At 38.1% G+C, this 24,178-nt stretch overlaps 1 protein-coding gene across 1 annotated transcript in view; it reads left to right on the top strand.

Annotated features, from left to right (window-relative positions):
- Nucleotides 1–23,964, top strand: part of LOC135481086 (uncharacterized) — a 47,828-nt gene extending 23,864 nt beyond the window's left edge. Inside the window, exons 2-3 of the mRNA XM_064761019.1 lie at nucleotides 20,975–21,212; nucleotides 22,742–23,964. Of these exons, the coding sequence (XP_064617089.1) occupies nucleotides 20,975–21,212; nucleotides 22,742–22,950 (447 nt within the window). The 3' untranslated portion in view covers nucleotides 22,951–23,964. The remainder of the gene's footprint in view (nucleotides 1–20,974; nucleotides 21,213–22,741) is intronic.
- The last annotated feature ends 214 nt before the right edge of the window (nucleotides 23,965–24,178 follow it).

The following is a 24,178-nucleotide window of genomic DNA, read 5'->3' as shown; positions in this document are numbered from 1 at the left end:
CTTAATATGCAGATTATCCTATATAATAACATATAACAGTACAAACAAATTGTTCAACTTTCACTTTAGAGGGTAAAAATGGCTTCAAAGTACAGTTATCTTAAGGCCCCAGCAGTCAGTCTGGAAATTAAGTAGCTTGCAGCTATGATGTCATGGATCATCCCTGTTTGAAAAGAACTGGGAGGGACAGACTGAATGAGTCTGGCTGAATGGCAGCAGGATGGTGTAGGGAACAGACGGAATGAGGGCAGGTGTAGGGTGAAGAGGGGGTTCTGAACTGGCGCTGAGATCATAATCTGTGTACATGTCACCTTGCCCGCACTGTAGCGACACGGTTCACCATGGTCGGGGCATTTCAGGGGTGTTCACTGAGTTCCGAGCAAGATCAACGATGACTTTAACAATCTGATTGCTGACAGAAAATATGCATAATACAGAGAGGTAATTATCAGGTACAAAAATACCCCCAAAATGAAATTCTTTTAATCAAAATTCCAAGGCATAATTTTCTTCATTTGGCTCAGAAATACAATCTTTGTTTTATAATTCCTTTTCATGTATCCTTTAATTTAATGTTTTTCGTGCATTGTTATTTTGTATCATTTGAACCATGCTTTCAAAAAAGAGGGAAAAAAATCTAGGTGTACAAATTAAATGTTTATATACGGGTATTATAAGTGAATACTTGTATGTTGCATTGGTGTCCAAAGAACATTACCAACATATTGAAACTATATTGAGCAGTTTTTCCAGCCCAGCATGTTTGAAAACACTGTGTGGTGGTATTAATGTACAAGCAAAGTGAAAATTCGTCAAGGTATGCATTGTCAGAAGTGGTACATGTATTTTTTTTTATATGAATACATGTAAAAGTATAGATCTTGAATTAATTTGCTGGCATACAGTTTAGTAATGTTGTACATGTAGAGTGTACCTAATTGTTTTGATGTCCCATGCGACACATAAACACCTTGCACTTAACAAGTTAATGTGACATATGCATTTACCACCACCTCTGCTTTTGTACATGATGCAGACGCAGATCCAGACGCAGACGCTATATAGACATCAAAGCTGCACCAAAAACATGAGTGCAGATGACTGAACTCCGTTTCACCTCATCAATCTTTGTCTATAACTGTAGATATGACAAGGACAATCCGAGTATCTTCTTGTCTTGACAAGCAGACTTTAAAAACATACCTCACGTGAGCCTTATTATTTTTTTTTCTCCCTTTTCTATTACCTTGGCCTGTTTTAATAGTTTGATGTAGATGATTTTGATGTTTTGATTCATTGAACTGTGACTTAACTCGGGTTTAGCTTATGATCGTTGGACTGTGTCCATTCTGAAGACAATAATGTTCAGGATTGTTGAGATGTTATTTTAACCTGTAATATGCTCGGACTGGACTTCCGGAAAATTCCGGAAAGTCACTGGGTCGCATAATCCGGATATTACATAGTATAATATTCCCTTTTTGTATGGCCATTGCTCTTGTTGTATGAGTGAAGGTTTCGGTATTGTCCATAATTGTTGGTTGTTGGAAAAAAGTGGTGAGACACTTAATTTAGTCAGTCCACTTCATTTCTCATCATTTGTAAAATTAGATTACCTAAAATGCTAAGGTTTGACCATTAAAGTTGTTTTTAGACAAACATGTTTATGCATGAAACTGTTAAAAAATTAGCATACCCAAAAATTGAACATTTGGCTTAATATTCCAGTTTTTTGCCTATTTAAAAAGGCAACTTTGAGTGCAGTTTGAATAGAGTTCCCAACAGATTGATATTGGACAATGTACATACATGTATATATGTATAACAAAGCTGCAGAACCTGGTCCATCAAACTTGAGAGCAAATTTTCTGATTCTCAAAATTGGATAAGTGGGATAGGTCTCAGATAATTTTATTTTGCTCACACATGTGTAATTTTTAAAGAGCTGGTTCACTGAACTTAATAGATATTCAATGTTAGTGATAATGAAACCTGTCCGAGTCATTTTCTGAATCTCAAAGTCTGATAAAGCGGGAACTTTTGGAAGACAGCAGCTGTCTGACCTTGTTCTCTGGTTAGGTGCGGTGTGATGACCTTGAGTCCATTTATGGAACAAAGGCAGCAAATCCCTTTGTTTGGTTTTTTGGACTGCAGGTATATTATTATATTATACCAACAAAACACTGATTTTTTTCTTCACCTGGGCTAATTACTGTTGACCTTAAAGTATACCAGACTGGCTATTAATTTGGTATGTCCAGACAGGTCTGTGTTGGAAAACAGTGAGGTTACCATGCCCTTGCTGACCTGCTGTAGTAAATACCCTACTTTATACTGCACCTACATGTACATATCTGTAACCACTAGGTTATGAAACAGCAACAACAGTGGCAGATTTTGTTACATAAATCTAATGTCTTTGGCCCAAACTGTTGTCTAAACTGACAAGTGTGTGATGTCAGTTTTATCCCCACGTTATTGTTGAAGGCGTGAATCTGTCATTGCGTATGAGGTGTTTGTTTGCTTCTGTTTGTAGTGTTTTATTTCTGCTGTGGATGCCAGTCATGCAATCTTACATATTTCCAGGAGGACAACATCCTACTTGGGCATGGTGTACGTTCCAAACAAATGTCTGAACAACATGGACAGAATTATAGGTCATATTCGGTCAAGACTCACATGGAGATTGTCTTGAAGTTTCTCAAAAATCGATTCAAACAGTTTAACTTGTCTTAAATGCACCTTTTCTGCATGGGCAGTAAATGTATTCATTAGTTAACGGGATGACAAAGCATTAAATATCTTGGGCGCCAAGGGCCGACATTCTGATGTAATACATGATTATAATGTGCAGGCCTCGACATAAGGATGAATAAGGGGATCGGAAAATCGTTCTCCTGAATTCTCAACGAGGAGATCGAAAGTCTGATCACCCCTACCCCATCAATCTTACACATTTCGTCCAGCCTTGTACTGTGCATTCTTTTCGGCAATTTTTCTGTGATCCGACATCACCCCCTAGATAGTTGTGTGGGAACCCCAAACTTACATATTAAATTAACAATCTGATTACAGACAGGCCCTGTGCCTGTGGCAGCATTTCATGGTACATACATCCACGTTGCCATGTAAAGATAATGGGCCCCAACGAACAAGCTATTTGTTTTCTTCATTTTAAGAATCAGGTTTGATCGTGTTTGAAAGATAACTAATACAGAAAATTGTCATCTATATGTATTGATTTTAACAATATACTTTGATTGATTTTAACATGGTAATAGCAGTTATTAAAATATTAAGCATTAAATTAAAGTCGAATTCTGTTTCCAAGTCATTTTTCAAACCACGTGTGTCTACAAACTCCTCAGAGGTGTGAACATTTATTTGGGATTATCAAGCGAAACATTTCATTGGCCACGCAATTTAGGCTGAGCCAATTATAGATCACATTACATATAAGTAGTCTACGCTCACCGACGCAAGCAGCCATTTTCATTTTACCAACATAGGTGATCACTTCTTTTTCTGTTTAAACCGGCATAAAGTTTGTGCAGATTTCCTGTAAAAGATGATGATACAGAAACACAGGTATTATATTTTGTGAGACAAGAGGGCATAAGGTAATACTCAGTGCGCATGTACTGATGTGGTGCGTGCATGTGTTCGTATAGCTGATCTAAGTGATTAAACCGTTTTTGTACCACTTTTACACATTGATTTTTATCTGTAATAAAACCACAAGCTAGAGTTGAGTATATCCTGCCCCTATGAATAATATCCTGTGTTATATACATATAGACACTAAGTTTAATCGAAAATCCTGTCGGTCATGTTTTTGTTACATCAGTATCTCTATATTGTACGTGTACGTGTACCTGTCTGCAAGCGTTTGTATTCCATTCATGTACATGTATTGCGGCTTTGCAATAATTTCTGACATGTTGTATGGGAGGCTGTAAAGTATCTTGCGTAATACTGGACACATAGGGGCAATTATAGCTTGTACAATTGTATATAGGCAGTGCCAGTATCTGTAGCTATTTCCTCTACCAATAGACCAATTATATTTAATATGTGTGCTGTAATGCATGTGCTTGCTGCACAGATTCATCAAGTGCATGTAATATATGAATCATGCTATAAAGAAGCTCTTTTTTTACACAAAATCTTTAGTGTTCCTCCAATATTTTGTGGCCTGAGAGATGGAGGGTTCAAATCCAGGTGTCATAAAAAATTTTTTTTTGATCTGAAAAATTTATGATCAAACTTGCATGTATTTGGAAACAAATATATGTATCAGTGATTGAAAATTCAAATATAGATCAAATATCATAATACTGTACATGCTCTTTGTCTGTCCTTGTACTAGGATGAGCATATTAACTCTAGAAGCAATGAGTCCATGAAATCAATAATAATAAAAAAAGGAAACAAAATAATAATAAAATGGCTGGCAAATAAATCACTACTAATGCCCAGTTGAGAACAGCTCTCATGGAAGTATTTTTTTTTTCCATTTTTTAAGGTGTTGTATAATATTTATGTCTTTGGTAGGGAATCTTTGGCTTACAAAAAAACAGTTAAGAGTGACTTTCACACAGCATGTTCACACACTTGCCACACAGTGTATTTGCATGTACAATGTACTTCCAGTACACAGGTATAGAAGCAAATGTACATGTATACATATATATACTTGAACTTATCTGCCTAAACTGTCAGCCCGCAAATACCTTTGTCGAAAAAAAGTATGAAAATTGTAGACAAAATGGAAATGGATCTCTCTTTTTGTATCTGTGAATATTTCATGGAATTTTTTAAATACATGTATGTGGGCCACATGTAGATACTGGAGAATGGTGTAGAAACTGGGCAGTGAATATTTGATGTAGTCTCTTTGTGACTGCGTGAACTCAGAGGGTTTTTTTTTCTCTGAACATTCTCTTTGTGTGTTATAAGCAATGTATGTCACTCTTGTTTGTTCTTTTGTTCTTTCTCTGAACGAGTGTTGACATCAAAAGTATCATTATAAGGCATTTTTTTTTTCCTACTGAAAGTGGATTTTTACAAGCCAAACTTTTGTGGCGAAATGCATTATTTCATTCCTTTTACATACATGTGCATGTTTCTTTCTCTGCCATTTGTGTTGAATATCATTTCCTGAGTTCACAAGCTGTTGGTCAATATCAAGCTTACTGGAGATAGCATCTGATGCATTTGCGGCTGTAGCGGCTGAAACACTTGTTGTTTTAATAATTATGGTTCTATTTTGGAATCTTTATACCTGCCACACAATAGCTACTGGAGCATTTTATGGACTGGTACCTTTCCGTATGTCAATGTGTCAGTGTGTATATCATACATGTACGTAGTTTCCATGGTCGTCAATCTCTACACATCTTCATTTCTCTCTCCAGTAATTATGTAGCACGAATGTAATCGATCTGTCTCTCACCCATCCCTTATACCGTGATAGCTGAATACAGACTGTAAATGACCAGGCATTGATTTATCACATACCTACATGTATATTAAATAGTTTTCTGAGAGGGGAACAGAAAAACTTTGCCAGGCAGGACTGCCGATTTGCCCTTGTGTATACATACAACTACATGTGCATTGATTATGAATGCCTTATGCTCACAACCCATTTTATACCCTAATACTCACAATAGTTGCTTTGCCTTTTATCTGTTTTTTTTTTCTGCTCCCCTTTTAGAGACAAAACGGGAATTGTCGTGTCTTATTTGTTCCTATTAGTCCAAACAGCGAGGACTCATCGACCTTTTAGTTTATCGGATCAGTGAACCTCAAACAAGCCGTAGACGTCCTAGAAAAATAAAATCATCACAGTTATTAAGCAGCATGCTGCATGTTTCTAGAAAGCCCTTTTTTGTTAACTTTAATGGATAATCTTCAATTTCACCAAATTATGTTGACTTTTATATACATGTAATGTACATGTGAATGAAACATGTGGCCATAGGACATACTATAAAGTGTGCACAGCAAGACAAAAGACTTAATTCATAATACATGGCACATTATCTATGCTGTCATGCAGGAGGCAGTGATGGTATTGTAAGTTGCCCCTAGGCGTAAGTTGTGTGATATTGGTTGTGTAATATCATAACCAAGACACGTTCTAAATCTTTATTACATTAATCGATACCTGCATAAAACGGCATGGTTATAGTGGTTATAATTTCCTTGCTGTCAGTAGGGAGATCCGCAATATAACTTCTTTGATTGGCATTTCATGCTGTATTCATTATAATTATCTGTATCCATGTACTATAGCTGTCCTGTTTTTATTGTAAGAGGCAACTGAGCAGAGCAAGGTGCATAAATCTTGAAAAACTAACTTGCTTCCTAGACAGTTTTAAAATTCTGTCCATCAGGCTATTACTATACATTTTTTGGCTGATTCTAAGGCTCCTGTGGATATAAGATAGGCTTTTCAAGTTTTGAGATTTGTTTGGAAGGCACATATAGGACAATATCCTCCTAAGAATATAAGGTCTCCAATGACCTTTATTAGCCCAAAAATGACCTTTTGGGGCAATGTTAGGACAACTACAATGTTAGATGTCAACGTTAATATGCTTAATTTGTTCAAACACCTGTCTGATAGTGAACCAACCTGTACATGGAATTTCTCAGCCTTTGATGGGTTGGTTTAATGAGGATCTTACTCATTAGGCTGAGCGTGTGTATATGTTTTCAAATTACATGTAACAGACATGTGGTGCACCATTAATAATTTGGGGACACCTTGTTGAGCTTTTTGTCTTGCCCTTAGGGGTGTTTTTATAGAAAAAAAAAACAAAAAAAAAAACAACTCGCAGAACCGTAAACATTTAGTTGTGGTTTAATAATTATGAACAATAACACTTATAACGTGTATATGGAGCGAGATTTAATGCATTAATGATGTCAGTATTATAATGAGTGATACAGATGCGTTCCATGAACTTGTACTGAACTCAGCTGAACTGAACTGAAGCCCGACGGTGTGTTTATGAAAATAGCAATTCTTTTGTAGAGAATTCATGATGCACAAAGCGGTTAAGGTACATACTGTACCCATTGGTTGACAGCTACGATACATGTAACTGTACTTTCTCCCGGGAGTCATGAACACGTGTGCAAAGCCTCTGTAGATGAATTGTTATTGTAGTGCTGTGTCATATAGTGCAGAAAGCCCATGATCTTGTGTTCACATGGAGTCGTGAACACGTGTGCAAAGCCCTCTGTAGATGAATTGTTATTGTAGTGCTGTGTCATACAGTGTAGAAAGCCCATGATCTTGTGTTCACATGTGCATTGTGTTTTTGATTTAAAGATTCTTGAATACTTGGGTGCTGTATGTATCAACTTGTTGCCTGTAGCACGGAGACCTGTGTCACGCACACAGTTGAGCCAGTTGGTGCTTGTAACACCAAGATCTGTATCAGGTGTGCTACATGTGCATATAACAGTCATTGCTTGTAACACTGGGATCTTTGTTATACATGTATGATCATGATGATGTGCAGGTGTGCTGCATGTGCAGCGAAGCTTCTGACCACTCGTAACACTTGTACATGTGCATTAGCCTGTTGCCAGTACCCTCTTGTGCCTAATGTAACACATAGGTCTGTATGGCATGTGTGTATAGATGGGCATCATGTCTGTTGCACATTGCTGACAGAACCACGCTGCGTTGCTCCCTGTACGTTGCCTTCGTTCCACTCCACTACAGAATCACCAGAGGAGCCAGCCAGCATCCCATTTGTCTCCTCGCCAGATTTTCCTCGCTAACTGTCGTCTTGGTATTGATTTTTGCCGAAAATTTCTCACAGAAGCGTAGAGTTCAAATAAACCAGAGCGGCCATAGATTGGTGGGTATTGCTGTAGCATGGGAGCTATGGATGGCAGGCACCCAGCCTCTCTGTGCCTGTGTATGAGAGAAGATCAGGCTATACATGTCACATAATGAGTCCAGTAATATTGCCCAGTAGGATCGCCCAGTTTCACCCTTCATACTGCTGTATAATACTTTTATAGTATTCATTATTCCCAGGCATTCCAGTTTCCTACAGTCATTAAACTGACAGCCTTTATATAACTAAAACATTTCTTGAGTTTAGAATTAAGCAAAAGTCAGATAAATAAATAAATAAATAAATAAATAAATAAATAATAAAATCAGATCATATGAATTCTTGTGGCTGTTGATACATGTACTAACAGTACTACTGCCTTGCAGGGTTCTTTGTAAGGAAAAAAAACAGGACCATAAATAATTGATTGGCCTAATAAGTCTGAACAACAACAGCGCAGAGTAAGACCACATGTATATGGGGAGAGATTGAATACATTAAAGACCACACGGTCAGGATGAGTTGAGATTCCAATGCATCATGAACTGAGGCCTATCAGTGCTGATAATATTACAGGACTACTGGACTTCATGGACTTGTAGCCCAGCAAAATGAAGGTGACCATGAAGCAAGGCCATGAATTTTGGTACAGTTGAGACTGTGCCGTACACCCTAATTCTTTGACCTTTTCAGTCACCACTGTGACCAATAGTTTGAAAGAACTATGGGGTGTTGAGAAATAACCTGCACAGTTTTATGAAGCTTGCACCTTTAGTGACACAAACAAAGCATTTTTGATGTCATTTCCATAATAATAGTATGCATAAGTTCCAATGAAAAAAGTGCTTGAGAGGTCGAGAAAAGTTGAAGATTTACAGTATATTCTGTATATTTGGTGAAGATTTGTGTTGTTTATGTTAACATCCTTGTATAAAATAGGCAACATGTTGATGGGTAGAGTGTAGTGTGGCTGAATGTTTTATAATCGTGATGGTATTTTCAACATTATATACATTTACAAGATACAGTGTAGATGCATGTTCCTGGTTGGTGCATGTTCCTGGTTGGTGCATGTCCTTCTTGGTGCATGTCCTTGTTAGTGCATGTCCATGTTGGTGCATGCTGTTATTTATCATGCGAATGTTATACATGTTTGCCACAAATTAGCACACCTGAAATGTACAACATGTAACAACACATACCTGACATTATCAAGAGTCTTGGAGGTATAAATTAAGGTGGACAAATCACTAGAAAGGGGGCTTGAACATATGTATTCTTCTTTTAATAGGAAATGAGATAAATTTATAAAATGCTAATATTCAGATGTGTGACAAGTAGACGTGTGTATTTTAATTGCTATCTTTATACTATAATGTTAGCTAATTATTTGTGTATTTTACATTCAAAGTTCTTTGACCAGGAAGCTTTACACATGATATAGTAGAAGTACAGTACTTCTACATATACATCAGTGATGCAGCACTGAAAATATGTGCAAATGAATGTGGCTCAGCTAAACCTCAAAAAACGGCCCTCTAAAACAGCCAAACCTCCAAAAACGGCCCTCTAAAACAGTCAAAACAGCCAAACCTCCAAAAATGGCCCTGTAAAACAGCCAAACCTCCAAAAACGGCCCTCTAAAACAGCCAAACCTCCAAAAATGGCCCTCTAAAACAGCCAAACCTCCAAAAACGGCCCTCTAAAACAGTCAAACCTCCAAAAATGGCCCTCTAAAACAGCCAAACCTCCAAAAACGGCCCTCTAAAACAGTCAAAACAGCCAAACCTCCAAAAATGGCCCTGTAAAACAGCCAAACCTCCAAAAACGGCCCTCTAAAACAGTCAAACCTCCAAAAATGGCCCTCTAAAACAGCCAAACCTCCAAAAACGGCCCTCTAAAACAGTCAAACCTCCAAAAATGGCCCTCTACAACAGCCAAACCTCCAAAAATGGCCCCCTAAAACAGCCAAACCTCCAAAAATGGCCCTCCTCTATAACTTTTTTATTTTTTGGCTTTTGATGAAATTTTGTTTCTTTTTCTCCTGATGTTAATTTGTTTAAAATACCTAACTTTTTTAGAAGAAAGAAAAGAAAAAAAATTCCCTACTATCCAACCCTATTTTTCTAAAAAATCTGTTACCCCAACAAAGAATTTTTTAAAGATGGCCTTATGGACGAGGAGACTTACATGTACTTGTCAGAGTTTCCGTTGAACAGAATTGGCTGAGGGTGTACATGTATTAAATTTGCTAGAGGCTGCACAGGGTCAGCTGATTGGTACCCAGGAACGATCTGTTTATAAAGGTAGAAGCTAGCACTCCAGCACATGTGTGCATGCTGGTGCTTGGGGCAGGGCTCCATTACCTGAGTGCTGTGCTATAGGAAGGGTGGGGACATGTGAGTGACCTAGTAGTGTGCATGTATATGTAACACCCCGGAGACTAAACGGAGCTATAAACCTGTCTTTTGTATGACACGGTTCAGCGCTTTCACAGCCACTTGTGGTTGTGATCAATCAGCAGGTATTGATTACTGTATGAAAGGTTGAAGGCCTAGTGGAATGTGGCTGGCCAAACATGGAGCTTCCCCCATCCTTCCTATAACAGGGTTTTATTAACATACATGTACATGTAGGTCAGAAAGCCCATGTACCCGACCAAGACTTCATATCACTATATTGGAGAATACATTTTGATTGATTCGTGTACTTATTTTGCCAACCCAGGAGCCTCTCACCAATGCAGTGTCTGTGGGTTCAAGTTTCTCCAGTTGTACGTGGGAAGGTTTGCCAATAACCTGCAGATGGTCGTGGGTTTCCCCCGGGCTCTGCCCAGTTTCCTCCCACCATAATGCTGGCTGCCGCGTATAAGTGAAATATTCTTGAGTACGGTGTTAAACACCAATCAAATAAATAGATAAATAAATAAAACTTATTTTACCTGATTCTGAGAGTTCTGTTCATCGTAGAAAAGATTTATTTGGAATGTTCATGTACGATAATATTTCAATAAAGAAAGTTAGTTTCAGCACCAAAGATTATGCGTAATGACCTTATTTGTCTCTAAGAATGGACAATGTCATGCAATATTTTAGGGACTCAGAAATGAGATTTCCAAATTGATCTTGCAAATCAAAACTGATTCTTGAAAACACATTTATTTATTTATTTAATTGGTGTTTTGCGCTGTACTCAAGATTATTTCACTTATACAAAATAGCCATGCATAACATTATAACCATAGCATTATGGCGAGAGGAAACCAGGCAGAGCCAGGGGGAAACCCATGACTATTGACAGGTTGCTGCCCGACCCAAAAATTTGGATGCAATTTTCTTAACTGTTGTTTGTAACTTTTGTTTGTGAAAGACAAGTTTAGATGGGCATGCTCATGTACATTCAGTCACTATTGAATGCATTGGAGACAACTGTAAACTTGACTTTACACTGAAGCTTGAGGGCTTTGATGTTGAAAATCAGAATTAAACTTCCATATTTTAATACCATTGGAGGAAAAGGTGAAGCATGTGACTCGGTTTACTGTGTTATGTGGTCAGTGTGTATGGGGAACTCGTAATACTCCTTCCCGCCTGTATCAGGGCGGTTCAAAGCTGTGAACTCATTTGTTCTTTCATTTTCTAAACGTAATTATCGGTGCATGTGTGCTGATAAAACATATATGCAGTACACATACACTGCAACGTCACAGAAGAAAATGATGTGTCCTACTGTAATTTGGGCATCTGTCTATCTCAGCACCGAGTCTCCTATTGAAGGGTTTCCAAGGAAAATTTTTACACAAGGTTTGGACTGACAAGTAGAATTATGTGCAATTACAGTCAGTTGTCACATCTACACACGTTGACTACATGTGTATATATGTACATATACATGCTTTTGATTCCAGAAGATCAGTTTAAGTTACGAAACAATATGTTGATAGGTTTATTAGGTTAAATATTGAACAGATCTCCAGTTCGCTTTTATATGCGTATCTGTATCAGCCAGAGCCACATGTTACACTCATATGCTCATATAATTTCAATGCGTACATATAACCCTACATCAGACACGATAAAGCTTTACTATTGATCACTTATACGCTTATAATGTTTGTATTTCTCTGTAACTTAACAACGGCATTTGATTTTTGAGTCTGATATTTTGTTACACTTACATGTAGTGTATACACAGTAGTATAATGAATGGAAGTCTGACCCAACCACATGAAAGCTAGGCTGGCTTCCTGAGAGCAAGGGAGATAATCCATTGGTGATTTGTACATATGTGCCCTAAGATGGCAGGAATCAACTAAAAGTTCAGCAGTTCTGGATTGTTTATTTTCATTACATTGATTTTTGTTCGGTGAGAAATTACTCCTAAAATTTCATCCATGATTTAGTTGCTCATTTTTACAGATTCTGGGAGGTCTGTTGATTTTAGAAAGGTGCTTTGAGAGGTATTTGGAAGGTAAGATGATATTCTACAGGGAAAATGTAAATTTTAGCACCAGAGATAATATCTCATGACCTTTATTTGCCTTCAAAAATGCTTTTTGTGTGGTCGAATTTTTAAGTCATTTAGGATATCAACAGGATTTTGAGCTCCCTGCTGGTAAATTAATGAGTGATTATCTCCCTTGGTCTTTAATACACATGTAGCTTCTTTTTCCTGCAAAATTGGTGAAATAAAATATTGCTCTAGGTCAGTCCTGGATCAGGTCACACCTCAGACTTTAAAACAGGAAGTTGTAGCTTTTTCACTTGGCATTCAGCATTATACCTGTATCAGTATAATGGCTCGGGCGGGTTGGAGTACTTGCCATCGGTAAGGCATCAGTGAAGCAGCACTAGATAAAAGAGTGGTGGAAATACATCCTGCAACAAGGAGGCACACTACACATACTGTACATGTACTCTGAGGACTCGTATGACTTAAAAATTGTTAAGTGCGACATTAAACCCCAAGCACTCCATACTCACTCCTAAATTGTTTTCATAGCCTGTACTTTGGTAGCTCCTATGAAAAGCTTTGTGGTCTGTGGAATTAAGTTGTATACACCAAAGCTGCATAACCAATACTTTTATACACGTATAGAGACAACTGCTGAAATCCGTCAAACCTATTAAAATTGCACATGTATGGAGATTTTCTGATTGTTTTTTGGGCAGAGATTAAAATAACTGAAGATCTCTCTATTCGTTCTTCCGTTTTGTTTGACTGTTTCTGTTATTATTCAGTTTAATGTGTTTATTTGATCTTTGCTTAAAGTTATAATCAAGAATTTTTGTGAAAGTACTGGTGTAACACAAATACACACAACATATACATGTTGTGCACACTCTGTATGGAGTAAATACCACCTCTTCTGATATAGTGTTCCACCTGTGATCTTCATTTTGTATCAGGTGTAATGATGGAGCAAACCCTGCTGTATGAGACAGAACTTCTAAGGTGCTTTCCAGGTTATAAACTTGATGCGATCTCAGGTCTGCATGTCATTTTCATACCTATGTATTCTCACCTGTAATTAGGGCTCAGGTGATCTCTAGGTACAGGTATACATACAGATGTTATAATAGGCTGACTCTAGAGAGAGAGGTCTTACATATACAAGCAGGTAAACACACCCCCCTTGTACTTTGACCTTAAAAGTCATGCGAGTAAGCCGTTAAACCGCTATTCTTCACATCTCCGTTGACTTTACCTGTATTAAATGTTAATTACAAAGATGTCACCTGCTGATATGGGCTGTCTACACTTCAGAATTTGCTTTATGGTTCTATCAAGTAGTGAATATAAATTTTGAAGCGATCGGGTGTACATGTATTTTGCACATGAGACATACGCATATTAATTTAATGTATTGACCTTCCTATTCATCATGATCACACTAAAAACATGAAAGTTAAAACACTTCTTTTTTTCTTTTTCTTTTTTTTTTTTCAGGAAATGCCATATTTGTATGACCTGTGGTTTTCTCTTAAAAAATGGAAAATCGTTAAATATGTGTATATATAACTGGATAAACATGAATGTGTCCTACATGTACATGCATGTGTTTACCGCTAAACACATAAATTAGGTAATGAACATGTTCCACAATATTTAGATACAAATATAATATAATTAACCACAAATTGGTCTATCAGAGAATTGCATGCTGAACCACAATCCCTTATTACAGTACAAGAAGTGACATTTTGTGACATTTTTAGAGTTTTAGAGTTGAAATGTGTTTTGAGGTGCATGTAGGATGACATCGTACTGGTAAAATGTCAATTTCATTACCAAAAGGAATAGTGTATGACCTGCATTTGCCTCTGAAAATGCACTTTTGCAGACATTTCTTTTGGAAAAATTCCCGCCTATTTACCATAGTTATCCGGTTAGATAAAAATTTGATATAGATGCTAAAACCATGCATTGTCAGCAAGTATACCTGTACCATCATGAATCTCTAGCTATTGTAAAATCGACAAATTATCTTTGTACAGATTTCAGGTGAATTGTTACCTGACTGGGGGGTGAGGAATTAAGGCTATAATCTACCTGCCCACATCACCTGGGGGTTGCTGGGTGGCGGAGGGTGTGTGTCAACAGAGGTCGCAGTCCTCTCACAGAAGATACACAGGCACTGAGGAGGCAGTTTGTGGTCACAGACAGACACACACGCAGATTAGGGTAATCTCCCTTTATCCGGGCAAACTGCGACGTGTGAAGCAAATCTAGTTATAGTGGGTGCTTGTGTGCGTAACTTATTTCACAGTGGAGTTTGGACGTGACCTGCCAGCCTCTCCTGTCCGTGTACACCTCTCCCTCGCTCTCCAGTAATCCTGACAGGTTTCTTTCTGAATTGTGCTTTTAGCTGAAGAACAGCAAGCTGTTAAAACTTTAAAATTTTAATATTTTTGACACACTGTACCATTTAGTCAAACCACATGAAGTTTTATTCCTCACTCCTAAACATATGAAAGGAATTTGCTAAACAAAACTTAGATTTTGATACCCATTGAAAGGAATTTCTGTTAACTTGTCAGTGTACACAACTTTGTGGTGGATTTTCTGTGAATACATCAAAATGGAGCTGGCCCAAAAAATCCAAACAATGCAATTTATGAACTGAAACTGAAATTTATAAAGCGAAATCACTGAATCACTTTTATTACATGAACATGCACAGCTGTACGTACATGCGCTTAAATAGCCGGGGAACGGCTGTCATAAAAGAGTGGCTATTGTTTCAGTGGACTCTGCTACATAATTAGTAACTGTAATTTAATAGTTTACAGGAAGTTTCTTACATAAGCTAAACTGAAATTAATAGGGTTAGGATGGACTCTTTTTCCTGGTTTTTTGTTTCAATACCAAATATATTGAACTGTCATATGACGTCTATGCACATTTGCTCAGTGAATGACCTAAAATTTTGTTCATGCCAAGTTACTCATTTTTGTCTGTTTTTGAGAGTGGTATTGACCTGAGGAAGGTGTTTGGAAGTTTATTTGAAAGGAAGGATGATATGTTATGGGGAAAGTGTATGTCTCAGCACCAAAAGTGATATTCAATCACATGGATTTGCATATAAGTATGCACTTTCTGAGGCCAGATTTCACTCCATTTAGCTTACATGTGTCTGCAAGGTACGTTACACTTGGTCACATGTGCGTACTACAGGAGTAGTTGTGGCAAGTTCTTTCAGGAGTCATCTGTATCACTGACATCAATATGTCTCCATCCTGAATGAAGCTGTTGTCTGCCTATCCCTGTATGGGTACATGTAACCCTGTAACACTAGGCCTCTGTCTGCTATGACATCACCTCATGACAGCTTCTACTTGTGCAGTGTAGTTAAAAACAGTGTTCTTCTCCCCCTATGTTCTTGTTAACATTCTGATGTTATCGGCTGTGGATTTAGTTCACAAATTAGGGATGACCCACCAAAGCTTTTACACAATCTCCATTAAGCCCTATGCCTGTGAGTTTGTAACAGAATTAGGCCATTCCCAGGCTGTATGTCTCCAGTTCGACAGCTGCAGCTCTTCGTGGGTTAGCTTGGGCAATATATCATCGCTGAATAAGAAGATTGGGCAAAAAATTCTTCCAAATTTTATTATTGAAAACTTTATTATTAAAACTTTTTGAAATATTTTGGTCAAAATGTAATATGTGGGAAGTTAAGTACTCGTTTCAAGTGTCATTTCCAAACTCAGTACAAGTGATGCTCTGTGGTGATGCAGTGTAACACAAAACTTTTATTTTTAGTGTAACAAACTGAAACAAATTGATCAGAAACACATCTACAGCAACCTGTGTATTTTATGACAGCAGTACAAGTAAATGATAAGTTCCCAAAATAAATATGTCCAATACACAATCTTGCACATGTTTTTAAGATTGGGGAATTTTTAGAAGGGACCTCAAATTAATCAGTGATAAAATCAGTCTCAAGGTGAGCGAAACATATCAAAAACCTCCCTTGTGTCATTAGGTTTTTAACCCACTCTTCTGTTTTTCATGTACAGGCGTGTATGAACAAAGAAAGGTGTGTAGCTGTCATTAGAATTCTTTATCCTTGATGATCAGGAGTTGGTGGGAAAATCTGTTGAGTACGTGTAATAGTATTAATAGATTAGTTCTCTTTGTGTAGAGTGGTGGGGATGAGGTGGGCGCTCCTGGGCAGAGGAGCTAGTGTACATAGCCAGGACTCAGGAGCTTCTCAGTTAGTGTGCGTAGGACTCAGGAGCTTCTCAGTTAATGTACATAGGACCTAGGAGCCTCTCAGTTAATGTGCATAACCAGGACTCTGGAGCATTTCAGTTAATGTGTATAACCAGGACTCAGGAGTATCACAGTTAGTGTGCATAACAAGGACTCTGGAGCCTCTCCTCTAATGTGCATAACCAGGAGTCAGGGGCCTCTCCTCTAATGTGCATAACCAGGACTCAGGAGCCTCTCAGTTAATGTGCATAACAAGGACTCAGGAGCCTCTCAGTTAGTGTGCATAACCAAGACTCTGGAGCCTCTCAGTTAGTGTGCATAACAAGGACTCAGGAGCCTCTCAGTTAGTGTGCATAACAGTGCAATTGCTGTGAGTTCAAGTCCAGCTCATATACTGGCTTTTTGTCTGGTTGTACATGTACTTGGGGAGGTCTGCCAGCAACCTGTGGATGTTTAGTGAGTTTCCCCAAGGCTCTGCCAGTGTCCTCCTGCCATGATGCTGGCTGAAATATTCTTGAATAACATGTAAAACACCAATCAAATAGATAAATAGAAGAATGGGGCAGCCCTCAGAAATAAATTGCCTAGAGCACTTTGTCCTCAACCCTACCCCAAGGCTCTGTGCTATATCTAGGGTCATAAAAATGAGAATGAGGAAGTGAAATGGGTACTTATCTGTTATTTTATATCCCTAGTTCTTCACCCTGTCACAAGGGTTCAGTTACAAGGCTGGGAAAACAGTATATCACATAACATAAAAGATAAAACATACTGGCACATCATACACTCATGTAGATAGGAACGATTAGGCCAGACCTTTTATATAGGAATGTTTTTATATGAACAGAGTCCTTTATAACCTATATTATGGTTGAACTGATGTTTTGTGGATGTCAGAAGAGGCACAAGTTTTATGCTAAGGGGCATCTATGTTGGTAGTACATGTACACGTTATAGATCTGGTCGGGGCCTGGTTGTTCAACATTGTTTTTAGAAATAATGCCAGATTTACTTCAGGCCAAGTATTCGTATTTGTATTTGGCCCAAAATAATTACGTAACAGTACGTATGAAATGTGAACTAAATCTACTGCTGTTTGACTTTGGACAACGGCTGAGCTGCCGAGTTTGGCTAAAATCATAAATATAAAATATGACTTAATACCAGTATTAGCTAAAATACACTTTCGAACAACTGGACCCAAATGTTTGAAGTTCATGTACATACATGTACGCATTTACAGGTAGATGAAATTAGAATTGTGGTGCTAAAACTTTAACATTTTCTGCATTGGTGCATTGAAAAATGGTGTAAAATCTTAACATTTGGTGTGAAAATTTGAAGAAAACAGTTGATCACTTAGAATAATGTATTTTGTGCATAATTAAATAAGAATGGGCAGGTACATATTAAAAATGTGCATGCAACATTTTGAAACAATCTGTTATATTTAGAAGTAAACTCATTTCTAGAATTTTTACATTCCACTCCTTTTGTCCGGCACATTGTGGATGTACATTAAGTTTAATGCATGTTCTGGCTGATTCGTACTGTACCTCAGTATAAACACAGTTCTACCTTTGCCAGGAGTTCTGAAATTCCTGACCCATTTGAAACGAAACATACACCCAGCACACCCTCAGATCAATGCACCAGTGCTACATGAAAACTATACTTACAGCATACAGCTTAGTGACCTACATGTACATGTACCTGTGTTCCAGGTAATGTATCTCACCTGGCTGGCAACTGTTTGTACCTGGGGTGGTGTCAAACACATAAGTAAAGCATTCCCTTTGATCTGCTGGGCAGGGAAAATTTTATTTCCATATTATCTTCAGTTTGTCATCTGACTAGAAATCTTGACATCAAAAGTATGTATGGACCTTAAAGTTCAAACCTTTTTGCCAGCTTATGTCTAAAATGATATTGGAAAGTACTGTATCTGTTATCTACCAAGATATCCTGGTAGTGCTGTTGGTCCCAAAACAGATCAGAGAAAATCTCAACATTCAGTGTCGTCGTCATGTGACTGAAAAATGATTAAGTATGACGTTAAACCCCAAGCACTCACTCACTCACTCAACATTCAGTGTCGTCGTCATATGACTGAAAAATTATTAAGTATGACCTCAAACCCCAAGCACTCACTCACTCACTCAACATTCAGGGTCGTCGTCATATGACTGAAAAATTATTAAGTATGACGTTAAACCCCAAGCACTCACTCACTCACTCAACATTCAGTGTCGTCGTCATATGACTGAAAAATGGTTAAGTACGACGTTAAACCCCAAGCACTCACTCACTCACTCAACATTCAGTGCCTCGCCTGTGGAATAAACAGAGGTGCTTATTGCTGTTAAAGAACTAGACAAAGCGATCCACCAAGACGCGAATGCTGGATTTGAAGCTGAAACATTATTGGTCGTCAGCGTCATGTCTTAAAGCTGAATAAGCCTGGGTCATGAACCAGTTAATTCCTGTATGTCCTTCCTTCTGCCAGTATACAAAATGTGACACAGTATATTAAACCAGATGTACTAGAACTGACAAAGATGTGTTACATGTACTTCTGTCTTCATCTGTCTTCCACTTGACATGGCTTACTGTGAGTGTGCTCCAAACACTAGACACAGTAGGATTGAGAAGGATATTTACCTGACAAGGTTAAGTGTACAGGTTGAGTTAATCTGTTAGTCTGTGACACTGGTATATGCTTGAACTGAAGACCACTAGAAATGAAAAGGGGTAGAATAGGGCAAAGGTAAACTGTTAGATAGGGTCCGGATGGCAGTTTTCAACTTTGTGTCTGACAGACAAGACACATTAAAACGGCAGGGTGGACAGCCCTCTAAAGGTGTGCACATGTTGAACATACTTAGACTGTGTTGATGATACCTTGCCTAACCAAATAAACAGGATTATTCAGTGGAGGTATTTGTAACACGAAGGCTTATACCCTAAATGACCTAAAGTTTTGCCCATAAAAGGACATTTGTTGAGGCAAATAAACGTCACAAAATATTATTTCTGGCGCTGGAACTTATAATTTTCAATTGGGATATCATCCCAAGAAAATCTCAACAACTTTCTAAAATCAGTAGAACTCTCAGAATTAGGAAAAATGGGCAGGTTAGTCATGGACAGAATTTAAGATCATTTAGGGTACCCTATGTCACATGGTCTGCTCATTTTAGCTCATTACATAAATATGTAATTGTGTAGAGTATTTTTCCTCAAATGTTTAAACCATCTAATGAACGACATATGCATATCTTTACTTTTCCAAAAGGCTGGTAAAGAAATGTAATATTCTACTTTCACCTGTACTAATATCCAAAATATTAAGGTATATATATATATATATATATATAGTATGCTAACATGACCCAATATAAATTGTTGTACAGTAGGTACTTATAGAGATGCTGTGCCTGACCCTAAGGTTATATGCAGGTCACGATTGTATTACATGTGCGTCTCCAGAGGAGCGTACAAATGCAGGTGTGTATAAGTCTCTCTGTATAGTTTGCTTTGTGTCACGGTGTAGGTGTGTGTTACTCATTCTCGAAATATTTGCCGGGATTATAATATCTGGCGTGTTAAGTTTGAATACCATGCATGAAACTATAACAAACTGTTTTGTAATTGCAAATATTACTAAGGTATTAAAAACTGAATAACGTTAGACATACTTGCACATGGACGCACTAATGATTCTGAATTCTTTTGTGGGATATTGTGAAATATATTTATTTGTTTAAGAATACCTGGAAGAACATTTGTATACACATGTATATACATTGTATGTAAACAAACATGTTCATATCTATATCATAAGTAGAAGAGTTGCATGTTGATGAAGCAGGTGCTTGTTTTCAATCCTATGTTAAGATGATGTGATATTTCCATTGACTAGAAAAGATGCTATAAATGATACATTGGGTACCGAAAAATTGTGTTATTAAAAACTAGCCTTGAGTTTATTTCAAAGTAGACTGAAGAAATGGATGTGTGTGTGTGTTTTTGTGTGTGTATATTGTTTCCTATACTGAAGGCAGCTTTTATATGCCACGTTGATAAAAGTTGTAGCCTGATATACATGATACTTATAATCCTTTAAGTTGTCACATACATGTACTCCACATGTTTACCATAAAATTGTCTAAAATCAGTACTTTATAATCTTAAAATTGCCTTTTTCTGTGTAAAATTTTAGGTCACCATGGTCACATTTCAGTGATAAATTTTTTGTCCTTCATTTCAGCATATTAATGGTTCTGTCTTACTTGTATTACATTCCATATAATAAATCAGCAAAAAAAAAAAAAAAAACACAAATCCGGACTTCAGTTTTAAAATGTTCACCCCTGTGTGTTTTTCAGCTGAAGCTGTATTTTGATGACAGCCTGAACAGCACGTATGAGTACCCCTCAGAGGAGTTGATGATGGAGGAATACCTCGCTGAACACCCAGCTGAGAAGGAGCTCGTCCTCAGCCTCAGTGACTACATCGCGGACACCGACGAATCCTCGGATGACATTAACGATGTGGGATCGCCCAAAGAGGAGCAGCGTGCTACGCAGTCACTCATGTCTGCACCCGGTGTGGGATCGCAGTCTTGTAAGTAGTATATGTATGCTGAAACTGGCTTGAAGACAAATAGTGTTGATAATTTTATTCATTTATTTGATTGGTGTTTTATGCCGTACTCAAGAGTATTTCACTGATACGGTGGTGGGCAGCATTATGGTGGGAGGAAACCGGGCACAGCCCAGGGGATACCCATGACCATCCACAAGTTGCTGACAGACCTTCCCACGTTCGGCCGGAGCGCCCCACAAATAGTTTTGCTACCAAGGTCAGCAAAAGAGGTTGTCTCGTTTAGACTCAAATATCGTTTAATAATGATATACATGGCTTAACTGGCTTGAAGATGAATGAATTTTATGGCCGAGGTCAACAAAAGAGGTTCAGCACTGTTCAAACAGTAATGGAACTGTTAAAATCAAAAAGGGACTGTGTCTAAACTGTAAGAGAACTGGGTTGGACTAATTGTACTGTTAAAACCATGAGAGCAATCTAATGGTCAGTGTAACGCTACTGTTAAAACCATTGTCAAACTGTAGTGGAAGTGTTCAAAGTAAAAAGGAACTGTCAGAACCGTAAGAGAACAGTTGGACTGTAATTCTACTGTTAAAAATATGAAGGCACTGTGTGAACCAAAACTGTAATGGTAACGTTTAAAACTGCACTGGATGAAAACATTGGAACAAAATACTAAAACAAACCACAATTGTATTGTGTTTGAACCTTAAGTGCACTAGTTGAACTATAAAGGCATAGCGCTCAAACCAAAAGGGTACTGTTTGAACCACGGAGACACAGTGTTGGAAGTACATGTATCTAAAAGGAATGCGTTAGAACTGCATCAAAGTGGGCTGTTTACTGGTAAAAGAACATCTATCATATCTTTTGCCCATTAATCTTTGTCTATTAAACTACTGTATTTCACCTAAAGTTCAGAGACTTTAAAAGAGAAAGTTGTAACTTCCTCGCTTGGCGTTCAAGCACGAAGGGGATAGTGCAACGACTGGTTGACCCGTATCAGTATAATGGCTCGGGCTGTGCGGCTTACTTGCCTTCGGTAAGTCGTCTCAGTGAAGCAGCACTAAATAAAAGAGCGGGGGAAATCCGTCCTGCAACAAGGAGGCACATTACACGTGCATGCACCCTACTGATTCCTTCGTCGTCATATGACTGAAAAATTGTTGAGTTCGACGTTAAACCCCAAGCACTCACTCACTCACTCACCTAAAGTTCAGCATGCAACAAAGCATTTTGGAAACACATGAAGGCCTTAAAATGATATTTTTGATACCATCACTGTAATCTTTCTGATAAGGAATTAATCAAACTTCACTAAAAACTTGTAAGTGGCCCTATAATGGGGGGGCCCTATAATGCAGGTGGCCCTATAATGCAGGTGGCCCTATAAAGCAGGTGGCCCTATAATATGGGTGACTCAGAATCAACCAGAAAATGATAACTTGTTACGAAAAAAAGTGTAGCTTGTAGTGTTTGTTGAATTGATTGTTGGGTTATAATTTTTGTATTAATGCTTATGTACTGATTTGTGGTGTACTTCACAGCTGGCCTGTCCTCGTATCGCTCCAAGAACCAAATCGAATATCAGTTCGGTATGGAGTTTGAGTTGCAAGCCGAGAAGGAGCGAGAACAGAGACGTAAAGAGGAGGCAAAAAAAGAAAGCCCCACAGAAGACGGTGACCTCATACCTGCTGATGACGAGGATTTGTCAGGATTTTCAGCGACCTCTACGACCTCGGACATCCTGTTTTAACCCCACCCCCTTTTCTAGACTGGCCCATTTGTAACTCGTATTAATTATCATGGTACCAAAATAACCTAAGCTATGAAATGTGTGCAGGAATATGAATGAGAACTGCACACTGCCACCCACAGTTTGATGCTTCTGAAGTAAGATTATTGAGTAGCATCCAGCATTTTTATGAAAGTCCGGAAATGACGGTGTATCTGTGCATAGACCAGTGGAACGTGTCTCGAATTGTGCGAATTTAAGAAGACTCGTGCATGAAGACTAAGAGACGCTGCGCTCTTCTGCTGTGCAGAGAGCTGTTATGTTCAAACAAACTTTACACGGTTAAGCAGAATGAAAATGAAGCTTGGTAAGCCATTTTGCCGGATATTTGCAGCTCGATGAAATTTTCAGGAAGTTCATGATGTGAAGGAAAGAGGAAAGTGTTCCCTGGAAAGTTTGTGATTTTCGAATGATCTCTGACCACAGTACTGTGACTGTATGAATGATGGGAGATAACTGAGATAGAATTACCTCCCTTCTTACACGTCAAGCTGGCTAGATAGCTGTGTGTGACACAAAGTGACGTGGTATTTTACAGGGATGTGTCGAATGTTTCGTTCTTTTCGAAAATTGGCTGGAAATGTGAGTTTCTCTGACCTGTAAAAATAACTCAAAGAAAAGTTGGTTTAGAAGTGTTCCTACCCATGGCAAGCTGCAATGATTTGCTTCATGTTTTACCTACAGGAGTGACTTTCCTTGATTTTGACAGCCTATCTGGGATTCAGTTTTCCCCTTGGATAACGCTGAAAAAACGAAAGAGTTGCTTGTCTTGGATTGGGAACTCTTCATTCAGACTGTGAATGGACATGTCTCAGAATATAAATGTGAAATGTGTGGTTATTTCAAGACATGAAAATGTTTTGAATTTCATAGTTAACAGCGATGAGTGGAAACTACGGCTGTATAGGTCTCCAAATACATATATCCGTTTATATCTATGTGTACATATAGGTAATTCAGGAATGAAAATATTCTGAAGATTATCCGTGTATCTCCTGGCCGTGAAAGTACGAATGTTTGGCATACTTACACTTCAGCAACATGAATGTGTAGACCTTGGCTAAATAGTGTTTGGACTGGAAAGGTGAAAGCTTGTACAGATGTACTCCATTTCATACAGTTGTATTTTTTGTCATGTCACATGTCTCAGCATTTTATAGAATGTCGATGCTCAGAAATTTGCTGCGAG

The sequence above is a fragment of the Liolophura sinensis genome, chromosome 13 (assembly GCF_032854445.1).
Source record: "Liolophura sinensis isolate JHLJ2023 chromosome 13, CUHK_Ljap_v2, whole genome shotgun sequence".
Lineage (NCBI taxonomy): Eukaryota > Metazoa > Mollusca > Polyplacophora > Chitonida > Chitonidae > Liolophura > Liolophura sinensis.
The sequence above is the reverse complement of the archived record's forward strand: the minus strand, read 5'-3'. Positions and strand labels throughout refer to the sequence as shown.